The following is a 13,595-nucleotide window of genomic DNA, read 5'->3' as shown; positions in this document are numbered from 1 at the left end:
TCTCTCTTCTGTGCTAGAAACTGCCACCACCATCTTGTTACTACAGAGAATCTCATTATGAAGCCAACATGGTGGTGAGCACAGCTGAGAGATGGAGGAAAATTGGGAGTTGATGTCGTCATATGAGCCCCTGAATCAAGTCATGCGAGATCTCTCCCAGACTTCAGAGTATAAGAGCCAATAAGTTCTAAGTTTCTTGAGGTGGTTTATGTTGCTTCCAACTCAAAAGATTCAATAAAAGATAGATTAGGAACTCCTTTAACTGATTAACTAATGCTTTCCATCCCCTACGTGTACAATATACCAATTTATGCCTCTGTGTGCTTGAACATTCACAGCCAATATGCTGCTTTCTGGTACATTGCCCCCAAACTTGTTTATGTTAGTTGTATTTATTTCTGAAATTACGTTATTTAATTAAATATTAAGTAAGCTGCAGAAATACAAGTGCAAAAGGAAAGACAGTTCCCGGTTCTATGAAAATTAAGTTAAATGTTTTCAAAACCTGGGTAAAAAGTGAGTGTTTAAAAATTGCTTTGGGGTTAGATATGGATACATACGTATTTAAAAATGAAACAATGAAAACACGGATGGGTTTTATACTCAACTTTTGAAGCGTCTTCACGTTGCTTTTCTCCTCTAAAGACCAATGCTGGGGGCGTTGGGGGCACCTGGGTGGCTCAGTCAGTTAAGTGTCTGACTCTTGATTTGGGCTCAGGTCATGATCTCACGGCTCTGGTCGTGGAGTCCTAAGTCTGAGCTCCGCATTGGGCTCCATGCTGACCGTGTGGATCCTGCTTGGGATTCTCTCTCTCTCCTTCTCTCTCTGCCCCTCCTCCACTCATGCTCTCTCTCTTTCTCTCAAATAAATAAACTTAAAAAAAATTAAACTATTAAAAAAAAAAAGAAACCGTTGCTGGAAATAATGGATGATGCATATGGGTGTGAAAGAGACCATTAGCTGTCTTATAAAAAGCTTGGTAGCTTCCACCTGGGACAATTGGAACATTTGTTCTAGGGGAAGCCAGGCACTAGGTAAGAAGTCTACCTATCCTGAGACCACCATACTGTTAGGAAGCCCAAGCTAGCAGCATTGAGAGAGAGATGCCCTGCTAACCCCCAGGGCTTCTAGCCAGGTACCAGACAAATGAGTGAGAAAGGCATCTTGGATATCTAGCCCAGTTGACTTTTCAGATGATTCCAGTGTTAGTTAGGGTCAGGCGTAAGGCAGGGTAAAGATAGGAGTCAGAGGCTAAAAAATTTTAGCAGTCAAAGGCTTTATTTGGGAGCTAAGGTCTCGGGCGAGGTTCCGTGACTCAGGGAGAGAGAGGAGTCAGGGAAGTCGCACCCAGGTGTGGTGGGGTGGGGTTTTTAAGCTGCAGCGGTTCCCGGTTTAGGTCCGGGTGGCCCTTTTTCACGTCAGGTCGTGCTGTTGCTTGGTGATTGGTTGACCTCCAATTCATTCTGGCACACTACTAGGGGCTTTTCATTGGGTTGCGCTGGCAAGATGGCCGTCCCCTCTACTGTGGTTCCAAGGACATCCTAACATTCAGCACTCCACCTTGTAATAGATTCTTTGTGAGAACCACCCCACTGAGCCCAGTCTGCCAGCAGAACCACAAGAAATAACACATTTTTTTTTTTGTCTTAAGCCATTTTATATGAAGTTGGTTTGTTACACAGCAATAGATAAGCAGTCTCTTGTGGATGAAAGGAGAGAATTGCAAGAAAAGGGAGGTGGCCACTAATGTCAAATACCATAAAGAGGTCATGGAGGATGAGAAAGGATCCTTGTATTTCACAATTGAGAAGTCAGTATTGTCCTTCAAGCATTGTAGTTTCAATAGAGTGGTGGGAGCAAAGGCAAAATGGAAGTGTTCCTGGTGCAAGTGAGTGGTAGGATATAGATACGAGGATAAATTTGTCCTTTTTCTTTCTTTATTTTTAACAGTTTAACATTCACTGATGATTCTTACCTGAATCAATTATCTCATTGGAGATCGCAAAATGATGAATTTCTATCAGTCCCACATTTATTAGCTGACATTCTTCTGCAAAGAAGAGTTTTCCCTCATCAATTGGGGATGAACCTAATTTCTTCCTAAAATGACACATTAAATGCTTCATTCTTTCTCTTTAATTACCAATTTTCTGACAAAGGAGTTAGTGTCATAGTGTTTCCATTGGTGGTAAATGAGTTTTTCCTCCCTTTCTTCTCTCTCTTTCTCTTCAAGTATCATTGTGGATTCATGTGTGGACTCATGTATCACATTTTTTCAATGTGTTACAATCAATTACCGGCTAAATTAGTCTTTAAAGAATCAATGGAGGATAGGGCTGAGGATGTGATCAGAAAATTCCTGGAAGAATACAGTGGTTAAAGAAATACACACACCACACACACGCATTCTTATCAGTGATCAAAAAATGAAAATCAAATGACATAAAAGAGAAAAAAAAACTGTAAAATATCCAATTCTGCTACTGGATATATAACCCAGAGAAATTCTCACATCGTTCTCATAAGGGCCACACATGAAGATGTTCACAGTGTTGTTTTTGGTTGTGAGAAGCAATTTGTGTGTCCATAACTGAAGAAGTCCTTAAGCAAAATGTGGTGAGTGGAGTATTAGTCAATAGTTAGAAGCAGTGGACTCGATCTTAAAAACATATTACTCCAGGGGTCCCTGGGTGGCTCAGTTGGTTAAGTGTCAGACTCTTGATAGTGGCTCAGGTCTCAGTCTCTCAGTCCTGAGATCGAGCTCTGCATTGGGCTCTGCACTGAGCACAGAGTGTGCTTGGGATTCTCACTCTCACTTTCTCTCTGTCCCTCCCCTGCTCGTGTGCACTCTCTCTCTCAAAATAAATAAACTTAAAAAAAAATGTTACTGCAAGGAAGAACACAAAGAAAAAAATATATATCTTACAGTACTATTTACTTAAGGAAAAAAATACATGAATCTAAAGCAATAATACACATTTTAAATAAACATCTACAAACAAAAAGATATATACTTAACATACTGGAATGATTTCCTATGGTGGAAAAGGGGAATGAGATTGGAGAATACGGATAAAAGAGAATAATAAATAAAGTCAATGTGAGAAGTTTTGCGAGTGAGGAAGAGGATCAAGTCAATCCCCTATATTTAGGTAAAAATAAATAAATGATTAAATAAATAAATTGTGATAGTTTTCGGAAAGTAAAACCTTTAAAAACATTGACCTAGCAACTCTGGCTTTTTTTAATGTTTATTTTTATTTATTTTTGAGAGGGAGAGAGAAAGCACGTACGAGCAAGGAGGGACAGAGGGAGAGAGGGAGACACAAAACTTGAAGCAGGCCCCAGGCTCTGAGCTGTCAGCACAGAGCCCGATGTGGGGCTTGAACCCACAAAGATCATGACTTGAGCTGAAGTCGGAGGCTTAACCGACTGAGCCACCCAGGCGCCCAGATGTAGCAATTCTTTTAGGAATCTAGCCTAAGGAAATAGAACCTTATGCTTATTAGCGTTGTAACAGTAAGAAAAAAGAGCAGCATGGTTCTATTGCTCTCACACACACCCTGAGGTACACACCCCTAGGTGTTTCAGGGAGGCCTCAGAGGTGTTTCACAGGTGTTTGTGTGTGCTGGTGAAGGAGTATAGTCACGTGATATTGGGGGTTAAATTCATCATTTCCTGCTCCAGCTCCTCCCATTTAGTGTTCCTATTTCCTCTGCCTTTGCTGGGCATGGTTACAACTATCATTGAGTTCTACCTTATCTGGAGTCCTTCAGTTGCTAAGGCAGCAGAGTGTTATTCTGTGGTGTAGCCAAGACTATCTTGCTCTTCTTTTGGTTTTACATACTATTAGATGTTTATTGTTGTGTTATAATTTTTCTGGATGTAACTCTTTGAGTGTTTTCTTATAATCCCCCTCCTCTACTCCCTCCCCCTCCAAAAAACGACAGCAACAACAACAAAAACCCAAAAGACAAAACAAGAAACAACATTTGCAAACATACTGGAAGACAAATACAAGTAATATATGTGCTGGATGTGAAAATGAAATGGAAAATGCGAATCAAAATCACAACGAGATAGCACTTTACATCCATTAGGTGGCATATATATATATACACACATATATATACATATATATATATGTGTGTATATATATATATACATATGGAAAATAACAAGTGTTGATGAAGATGTGGAAAAATTGGAAATTGGATGTGGAGAAATTGCCAGTAGGAATGTAAAATGGTGCAGCCACAATGGAAACCAGTTTGGTGGGTTCCTCAAAAAGTTAAGTATAGAATTACCATATAATGCAGCAATTCTACTCCTGGGTGGAATTCAAAAGAACTGAAAGTAGGGACTCAGTTACTTGTATGCCAATGTTCATAGTAATATTATTCACAACAGTCAAAAGATGGAAGCAACATAAATGTCCATTGATGAATGAATGGATAAACAACATGTGATTATATATAGATAATAGATATATAAATAGATATAGATTTATACATAAATATACATATATATTTAGAGATATATATCAACATATATATACGTATATATAATGGAATATTACTCAGCTTTAAATTCTTTTCTTTTTTTAGTTTTTTTTTAACTAAAAAAAACTTTATTTATTTCTGAGAGAGCACAAGCAGGGAGGGGCAGAGAGAGAGGGAGACACAGAATCTGAAGCAGTCTCTAGGCTCTGAGCTGTCAGCACAGAGCCCAATGCGGGGCTCGAACTCACGAACTGTGAGATCATGACCTGAGCTCAAGTCGGTCGCCTAACCGACTAAGCCACCCAGGCGCCGCATTCAGCTTTAAAAAGGAATGAAATTCTGATACATGCTACAACATGGTTGAAACTTGAACGTTGAAAACAGTATGCTAAGTGAAATAAGCTGACACAAAATGACCAATATCATATAATTCCATTTGTGTGAGGTACCTGGAAAAGGCAAATTCATAGAGACAGAAAGTAGAATAGAGGTATCAGGGGCTGGGGAGGAGGAGAATGGGAAGGTTATTGATTAATAAGTACCGAGTTTCTGTTTGGGATGACGAAAAAGTTCTGGCAATGGATAATGGTGATGGTTGAATAACACTGTGAATGTAGTTGCTATAGATTGAATTGTGTTCCCCTCAAATTTATGTTTAAGTCCTAACCCTCAATGTGATAATATTTGGAGATGGGGCCTTTAAAATTAGTGCCCTTATAAGAAGAGACCCCGGCGGGGGTGCGTCTGGGTGACTCAGTTAAGCGTCTGATTTCGGCTCAGTTGGAGCCCCCCATCAGGCTATCTGCTGTCGGCACAGAGGTAGCTTCAGATCCTCTGCCCCCCTCCACCTCCTCAAAATAAATAAAAAGCTTTAAAAAAAAGAAGAGACACCAGAGAATTTGTCTATATCTCTCTCCCCACCGTAAGAGGACACAGTGAAAAATCAGCCATCTATAAGCCAGCAAGAGAGCTCTTACCAGAAACTGACCATGATGACATCTTGATCTTGGCCTTGTAGCCTCCAGAACTGTGAGAAAATATATTTCTGTGGTTGAAGCCACCAGCCTGTAATGTTTTGTTATAGCAGCCCAAACTAAGACAGTAGTTAATGCCACTGAATTGTATACTTGAAAATGGTTAAAATGGTAAAATTCTATTATGTATGTTTCGCCACAATAAAAAAAATAGAAACAAAAAATGAAAAGGGCAATTCTGTTATCTTGCTTCTCTTTTGCAAATCTCTAGATGCCAATCTCAGAAAGACATTAGTAATCATCTAGCAGTGACCCTTCTGCCTTATGTGTATGAGGAAAGTGAGGGTCCTAGAAATGAACTGATGTAACTAGGATCATCGTTCTCTGTTCCTCACCAGGTAGCCCCTATCTTCAAGAATGGCATTACTATCATCCTCTTGCCCAAGCCAAATATATCTTTCTCATCCTTGACGCTCTCCCATCTTCCTTGAAGCTGTATCTTGGTGATTATAATACCTTAATACACTTGTAATCTTACCATGTCTGCCTCAGTTTAGGTCGGCTTGGTCCCTTGCCTAATAGCTTCTTAGCCAGTTTTATTGCTTCTCTTCTTGTTCCCCTCCAATCTATTTTCTATACAGCAGCCAGTCTTTCCCAAATCCAATCTGATTATTTTCTTCTCCCACTAAATCTTTTAATAGTTCCCTTTCGTTACCTAAGTTCAAATGCCTCAACATGATACTCAAGACTCTTCAAGGTCTTTTGGTACCCTCCTAGCTCTCCAGTCTGGTCTCTTCTTCCCACTTATCACCCAGGCTGTGCCCCAGTCTTATTAAACTGTGGTTCCCTAAACACATCATGCTCATCTCTCTTCCTGATCATTGCTGAAGGATGGACATTTTCAGAGATAAATGTTACAACACACATGAATGTGTTCCATTCTTTCTTTTGCACCCTTTAACTGGCAAGGTGAGGTGGCCCAGGGCCTAACCTGGCCCTCTCCCTTGCTTCTTCTTGGTCGGCAAGGCAGCCTCAGTGGGGTCCTTTGGTTACTGGATTAAACTGCTTGCCTGCCCCTTATCTTCTAAGGCTGGTGGGAAAGGCATTTGACCAAATTGAGTTGTAAGAGTTGAAACTGGGATTTGGGCTTTCAAATTTGATAGGCTACCGAGACCTATCAAAAGAGAGAATGCCATAGTTTATGGGCATTCTACAGTAGGCATTAGGACTGAAACCCTAACTAGTAATATGTACCTGCCACCAGAAAGTGAAGGATGGGATTCAGGAAATACTAGGTCCTTTGGCAAATCATATTCTCTTTTTTGTTTTTTAATTTTTTTAATGTTTATTTAATTTTGAGAGAAAGAAAGAAAGACAGAACGCAAGTAGGGGAGGGGTGGAGAGAGAGGGAGACACAGAATCCGAAGCAGGCCCCAGGCTCTGAGCTGTCAGCACAGAGCCTGATGCAGGGCTCGAACTCAAGAACTATGAGATCATGCCCTGAGCCAAAGTTGGACACTTAATTGACTGAGCCACCCAGGCGTCCCTAGCCAATTATATACATACAAACATACATACATATATATATATACATACATATATGTATATATACATATATATATACATACATATATGTATATATACATATATATATATTTAATGTTTATTTATTTTGAGAGTGAGCAAGTGAGTGCGAGCAGGGCAGGGCAGAAAGAGACAGGGAGAAGAGAGAGAATACCGAACAGGTTCCAAGCTGTGAGCGAGGAGCCCATGCAGGGCTCTACCTCACAAACCCTAAAATCATGACCTGAGTGGAAATCAAAAGTGGGAAGCTTAACTGACTGAGCCACCTAGGAGCCCCTGGCCAATTATATATATATATGTATATATATATATATACATATATATATATAAATTTTTTTAACGTTTATTTATTTTTGAGACCGAGAGAGAGCATGAACGGGGGAGGGGCAGAGAGAGAGGGAGACACAGAATTGGAAGCAGGCTCCAGGCTCTGAGCCATCAGCCCAGAGCCTGACGCGGGGCTCGAACTCACAGACCGTGAGATCGTGACCTGAGCCGAAGTCGGACGCTTAACTGACTGAGCCACCCAGGCGCCCCTATGTATACAATTTTTTAATGTTTATTTTATTCTTGAGAGAGAGAGTGAGACAGAGTGTGAGTGGGGGAGGTGCAGAGAGAGAGGGAGACACAGAATCTAAATCAGGCTCCAGGCTCTGAGCTGTCAGCACAGAGCCCCATGCGGGGCTAGAACTCACAGACTGCAAGATCACGACCTGAGCCAAAGTCGGACGCTTGACCCACTGAGCCACCCCAGGCGCCCCCCAATTATATTTTTAATGTCTTCCCAGTCCACTTTCCCCAGCCTGTTTCGCCTGGTAAACTTGTAGTCACCCTTAAGCTCTTAACTTCTAAGAATTTATCTCACCATCCTCCAAGGAGACATGTAAACTTTTTTTTTTTATGTTTATTTATTTTTGAGAGAGCACGGGAGTGGGGGTGGGGGGAGGGGGGAGAGAGGGAGAGTGAGAGCGAAGGGAGAGAGAGAGAGAGAGGCAGAGAATTCAAAGAAGGCTAGGTGCTGTCAGCGCAAAGCCTGATATGGTCTAGAACTCATGAATCGTGATATCATCAGCTGAGCTGAAGTCAGACACTCAAACGACTGAGCCACCCAGGTACCCCTAGACATGTAAACTCTTTGAAGCCTGGGACTGTATCTTAATCATTGTATCCCCAGTGCCTAGCATTGCATGATGAAAGATCATGTACCTAGTAAATGTCAAGGTGGAATTTAAAACGTCAGTTGCCACAGATTCATCCACACTTGTCTCTCATGGGGTTAGCCTACCACCGTAGCACTGTGCTTTGTCAACTTGTAGTTTGCTCTCTCTCTACTCGTCTCCCTGTTGGTGGCTGCATGTGGGTAAAGGCTGAGGATAACACTTTGTGGAAATGATCTATCTAGTCGGCAGTGTAGCTGCACCCTCACCCACACGGCTGTACTTAACGGTACTCCTAGCACGGAGTGCACGTGGTTGAGTCTTTGATATGAAAGTCAGAAAAATATGAAAAGGAAATGGGTTCAGTGACCAATAATATCCCATCTAAGGAGAAGAGGGCGTCCAAGGGGATCGCGAATCTGCAGAACTCTTCTCTTAGAACACTGTCAGCACAGCTCAAAAGCCTTTCCTCACCTCCCAGCCTCTCTTTTGAGACTAGGCCCGGCTGGGTTAGATGGTTTCCTGTAAGCTTTTTAACAACAACGCCGTTTAAAGAAAGAGGAAGAGAAAGTAGGAGAAAGGGGCGAGGGGCCAGGGCTGAGGGAGGCTGGCTTCTGTTCAATTCAAGATGGGTCTTTAAATTCAGAGAAGGCAGCCCATCTCCATCTCTTTCGTTTCTGCTTCTGCTGTCCCCTCTGAGTCCGCTGATTTAGCACTGAGACATAGCCCGAGAAGGGGAGAGAGTTTCTCTTCTAAGTGTCTGGAAAAGAAAAACTTTGAGGAAACAGCCAAAAGAGGGAGGGAGAGGAGACTGGATATAGTGTGAGGGAGAGGAGGAGGGAGGCCGAGGCTGCACTCGCCGTAGAATGGGTGGCCGGCGGGCGGGCGCGCCGGCGAGCCGCAGCAACCCGGGCCGAGCCCCTGGCAAACTCACTGGCTCAAACACCGGCGCCCGAGGCAGCCGCGCAGCTGAGCCTCAGGCGCAGCCGGGCCTGGGTGGCGCGAGGCCCGGCCCGGGAGGCCAGCGTCTGTGCCCCGGAGGCGGACCGGGGGCGGGGCAGTCCCCGGGGCAGGGCTCTCCCGCGGGCGGCCCTTTGCCTCCCCACCTCCGCGAGCCGCCGCAGCAGAGGATGCCCTACGGCGCCGCCCGCCCGGCCCCGGAGAGGCGGCTGAGGAGCCGGCCGCCCATTGGTCGCGGCGGCGCGGCGTCTCCGCCCCCTCCGCGTCCCCGCCCCCCCCTCCTCCGCCGCCGCCGCCGCCGCCGCCGCCGCCGCCGCTGCCGCTGCCGCTTCCCGGCTCCGCCTCCTCCCCCTCCGGGAGCCGCCTCCGTCGCCGCCACCGCTGCTGCTGCCGCCGGCCCGGGCCCAGCCAGCGCCCGCCCGCCGGAGTCGAGTCGCAGTCGGAGCCGCTTTCCGCGGCCCCCGCCATGAGCGGAAGCGCCGCCGCCGCGGTCGCCGCCGCCGCCTCAGCAGCTGCGGCCGCCGCGCACTTCCAGCCTCAGTCGTCGTCTCCCAGGCCGGGCGCCGCCGAGCTAGGGCCCCTGCGCCGCCCGCGCCCCCCGCCGCCGCCGCCCCGGCCCGAGCCAGCCGCTGCCGGCCGCCTCAGCCCTCCGGGCCACGGGCCTCTCCGGGCGGGCTCCCAGGGTGGCGGCGCCTGCGGCCGAGCTCCGGGAGCAGGTACGGGGTCCCGGAGCGGGCCGGGCGGGGAGGGGCGTGGGTTGGTTTCGGGGGTGGGGGGCCCAAAGGCGTGTGGTCCAGCCTTCCGGCCCCGCGGAGGGGGTGGAGCGTTGTCTGGGGTCAGCTTTGTCCGGCCCCGGATACCCTGTGAGCTCTGCGTCCCCGCCGCGCCGAGCGGCTCACAAAGCGTTTTCCTACCCGGTGGGTAGCCCCCTCCCCTAGGGTGGGCAGGGCAGGACCTCTCTAGGTCTCCGCTTGGCGGAGGAGGAAACCAAGGCTTACTGGGGGAAGTGACTTGCCCAAGGTCACGTAGCCGGTGAGAGCCGTAGCCTGGCTGGGACCCAGGGCCACCCTGGGCCGGCGCGGGCCCCGAGTCGGGGGCGGGGGGCTGGAAGGAGGAAGAACTCCTAGCCCCCGGGACCCGAGAGACATTGATCCGGAGGAGGGGGCTTTAGGCCCTGGTCCTAGGCACGCCCACCCAATGCTTTTTAGGTAGGCTTCGGGGATAAGATCTCTTGCGCGGTGGAGAGAAGGAGCAGGGGCCCCTTTGAGGGCTTGGGGGGTACTCTGGGGAGCCGATTTGGGGACCCTCAGAGGGGAGAGATTCGGATGGGGGGTGTGCCTCCTGGGGGAGGGCTTTCTTGAGTGAATGGGGCAGAGCTTCGGAAACTTCTCATCATGGGGACTGTTTGGTTTCTGCCAGGCCACATTGCCCACCACTGCCCGGACTAAACCAATCCAGCTGAGATTAATAGGGAGGCCTTCCCGCTTTTGTGGAGACACCTATAAGGTGTGTGTTTTCATGAAATGGCACGAGTTTCGTTCGTGCCCCAAACACAAGTGCGTATAAGGCCCTAGTAAAAGCATTTCTGCTACAGAAGGCCGAATGAGTCTTTTTCCAGGTGGTCTGGATCTGTCACACATGGAGGACCCCTGGAGAACAGCTATCCGAGGCGTGAAGGGGAAGGAAGCAGGGAGGATTGGGACAAGCCACCCTCCAGCCTGGCATGTTGGGGCCATGTGCTGCAGGGACTCCCATTTTTCTTTGGGGTGGGTGGTTTTTACTGTAGTGGCTATATCTTGGAAAGGGAAGGAGAGGACTTGGAGTTCTAGAAGAGAGAGGGAGGGCAATGGAGAGTGTCCTGTGGAGCTCAGAAAGCTGTAGAATGGGGAAAAAGAACAGGGTATTTAGTCATTGTGGGGGAAGGGAGATAAAAGGGTTGCTGAGGGGAGGGGGGGCAGTGTCTAGTCTAGAGAAAACTTGGGATGTTTCAAAGAGGGAGCCAAGGGTTTGAAAGGAGTCTGTTAGAGGTGGATGGTATCTTACAAGGTTCAGTAGTAGGTACTGGTCTGCAATCACTTCATTTTCTTCCAGTAAAGACATTTGTAGTACTTTTATATAAATGTTTTGGCTTTTGCACTCCCCACCCGCATTCTGTTTCCTGGTCTAAGGCTGCCGGCCCATAGTATTGTCTTGGAAGTAAGGCTTGACAAAAGAGGGAAGGGGAAGACTAATTAGCAAATGCATTAATTAGGGCCCTTTGTCCGAAATGATTCCTTGTTTAAGTCAGCCGATTTCTTGCTGCCCTCCTGCACTTCGGCTTTCCAGCTGTGGTGGGTGTTTGGGGGATGGGGACGTGCTCTGGAAGAACTGCCCTGATTTAGACAAGATAAATTTTTCTTAAAAAATTGAGGCATATATTTGACAAATATGTATAAAAGCATGAAAATTTACTGGTCAAAGATTTTAATTAGTGAAATGCAAATTGAAACAATAAGGAGGTGCTGTTTCACACCCATCAGAGTGGCAAAAATTAAATGCTGTGGTAATCAAGTGTTAGTGAGGTTGTGGGGAAATCAACTTTTATTTACTGCTAGTGGGAATGTAAATGGATACAACTACCTTGGACAGTAGTGTAGCGATGTCTTGTTGGAGGGCTAACATACCTATTTACCCAAAATGTCTATTTCTGTGTCTAAGAAGTAATACGGTCGTCCAAGAAAATAAGTAAGAAAAAGTATAAGCATGCTCATTGCAGCTCAAATGTCCACCAACAAGGGGAATGCATAAATGGTTAGATAGTCCCACACAATTGAGTCTTACAGCACTGTGAAAAATAAACCACAGCCTCATGCTTTAAAATGAATGAATCTCACAAACATAATATGGGGTGGGGGAACAAGTTACAGATTTCTTACAAAATGTTTGCACTTGTATAAAATCTGAAAACATGCAAAATAATATGGTTTGGGGGCTATGTACCTATGTCGTGAAAGTATAAAAACATGCATGGTAACAACTAACACCAAATTCAGAGTAGAAATTATCTCTGGGAAGAAAAGATGAAGAATGGGATTGGACAGGGGTACACCAAGGGCTTTAATTATATCTAATATTCTATTACCAAGAAACCTGAATCAGATAATTGCAAATTAGGATTTGCTTATTTTGGGTGTTGGGTCAGAGATATTCAATATATTATTTTAAATATTTTTCAGATGTTTGAAATATTTCTCACATGCAGAACATTTTCTTATTTATCGAGTGAAGGATTTTTGTCCCATAAAAATGAAACTTCTGCCACAGACTCCAGTCCAGCACAGCCTGTTAGACTTGCAGGCTGGTGATCCTTTTCTCACCCCTTTCTGACCTGCAAAGCCTGGTATTGCGATGGGTGACTTTTATTTTGGAACTGCTGATAGGCATGGAGGATTTCCCAGTGTTTCTAAACTTTCTGGTGGACCTAGGTCAGCAGTTTGAGCTTTGTCAAAATATAAGTGCTCCAGGACGTTCTAACTTATCTGTTGCAGGGAGGGACCCAGACATCTGATTCTGACAAAGTTCCCCAGTAGATTCTGATGACCACTAAAATTTGAGAACCACTGCCTTAGGCTCCTGACTCTGGGCTGTACTCCATTTTAGCTTTGCCCTAGGCTGCCTTCTCTTGCCTGTCCTGCCTAACTGGGACTAATTTGGACCCATGTGATACTTAGCTCTTTTATAGGGCATAAAAGAGTGATGGGGTTGGAAGCTGTTGAATGTGAAGGCATTCATAATCTGGTCATCTTTTCCTCTTATTTTCATGCAGGTAGCTAAGGGGCCCATTATCCACCAGGGCTATTTATCAGGTTTTACAAACTTTAACCACTTGTGTCGCTCACTATATGGGGTTTTATAGTTAAGATAGGAGCAAAAAACCCCCAACAAACAAAAAACAAAAACAAAGGGGGGGGGGTGCACTAACAGAGAAGGAAAACCAGCAGATTTGGAGAAAGGAAATCCCCAATAGTAAATGTATGTGATCCAACCTTTCTCTACAAATGGTAGAGATTCTTTTAGTGCCTTAGCTTATGACATGCATTTGAATTTCAGCTATTTGAACCTATAGTCAAAGAGTAGGGTCTTCAATAACAACTGATTATCACCTCAAGATGGAAGTTTCCTTTCTTCCAAATTTGCTAGTTTTACTTCTCTGCCAGACCCTTTTTGCTCTAGTCCTAATATGTTTAGGAATTAATTTATATTAACAAATATGAGGATTTCTGGTAATGAAATGTGTAAAATGCTTGTTTGTCTTTGGTAAGGTTCTTCTTTCTGGAAACCTACTTTGAAAGGGCAGTGTGTCCCCAGGTTTTGGGGACCCCATATTTTTGCAGGGCTGCTGTGTGAGGTTGTATAGATTGTGCCCAACCCGAAGTCA

At 45.5% G+C, this 13,595-nt stretch overlaps 1 protein-coding gene across 4 annotated transcripts in view; it reads left to right on the top strand.

Moving 5' to 3' along the window:
- The first annotated feature begins 9,455 nt into the window (after window positions 1-9,455).
- Window positions 9,456-13,595, top strand: part of RNF38 (ring finger protein 38) — a 128,879-nt gene continuing 124,739 nt past the window's right edge. For 2 of the 4 annotated variants that reach the window (XM_060609312.3, XM_060609311.3), the window contains exon 1: window positions 9,544-9,894. In XM_060609312.3, coding sequence (XP_060465295.2) covers window positions 9,645-9,894 — 250 coding nt within the window. In that variant the 5' untranslated portion in view covers window positions 9,544-9,644. Of the gene's footprint in view, window positions 9,895-13,595 lie in introns of all 4 variants that reach the window. The other 2 variants (XM_060609316.3, XM_060609310.3) reach the window with 2 other exon arrangements.

The sequence above is a fragment of the Panthera onca genome, chromosome D4 (assembly GCF_046562875.1).
Source record: "Panthera onca isolate mPanOnc1 chromosome D4, mPanOnc1 haplotype 2, whole genome shotgun sequence".
Taxonomy (NCBI): Eukaryota; Metazoa; Chordata; class Mammalia; order Carnivora; family Felidae; genus Panthera; species Panthera onca.
The sequence above is the reverse complement of the archived record's forward strand: the minus strand, read 5'-3'. Positions and strand labels throughout refer to the sequence as shown.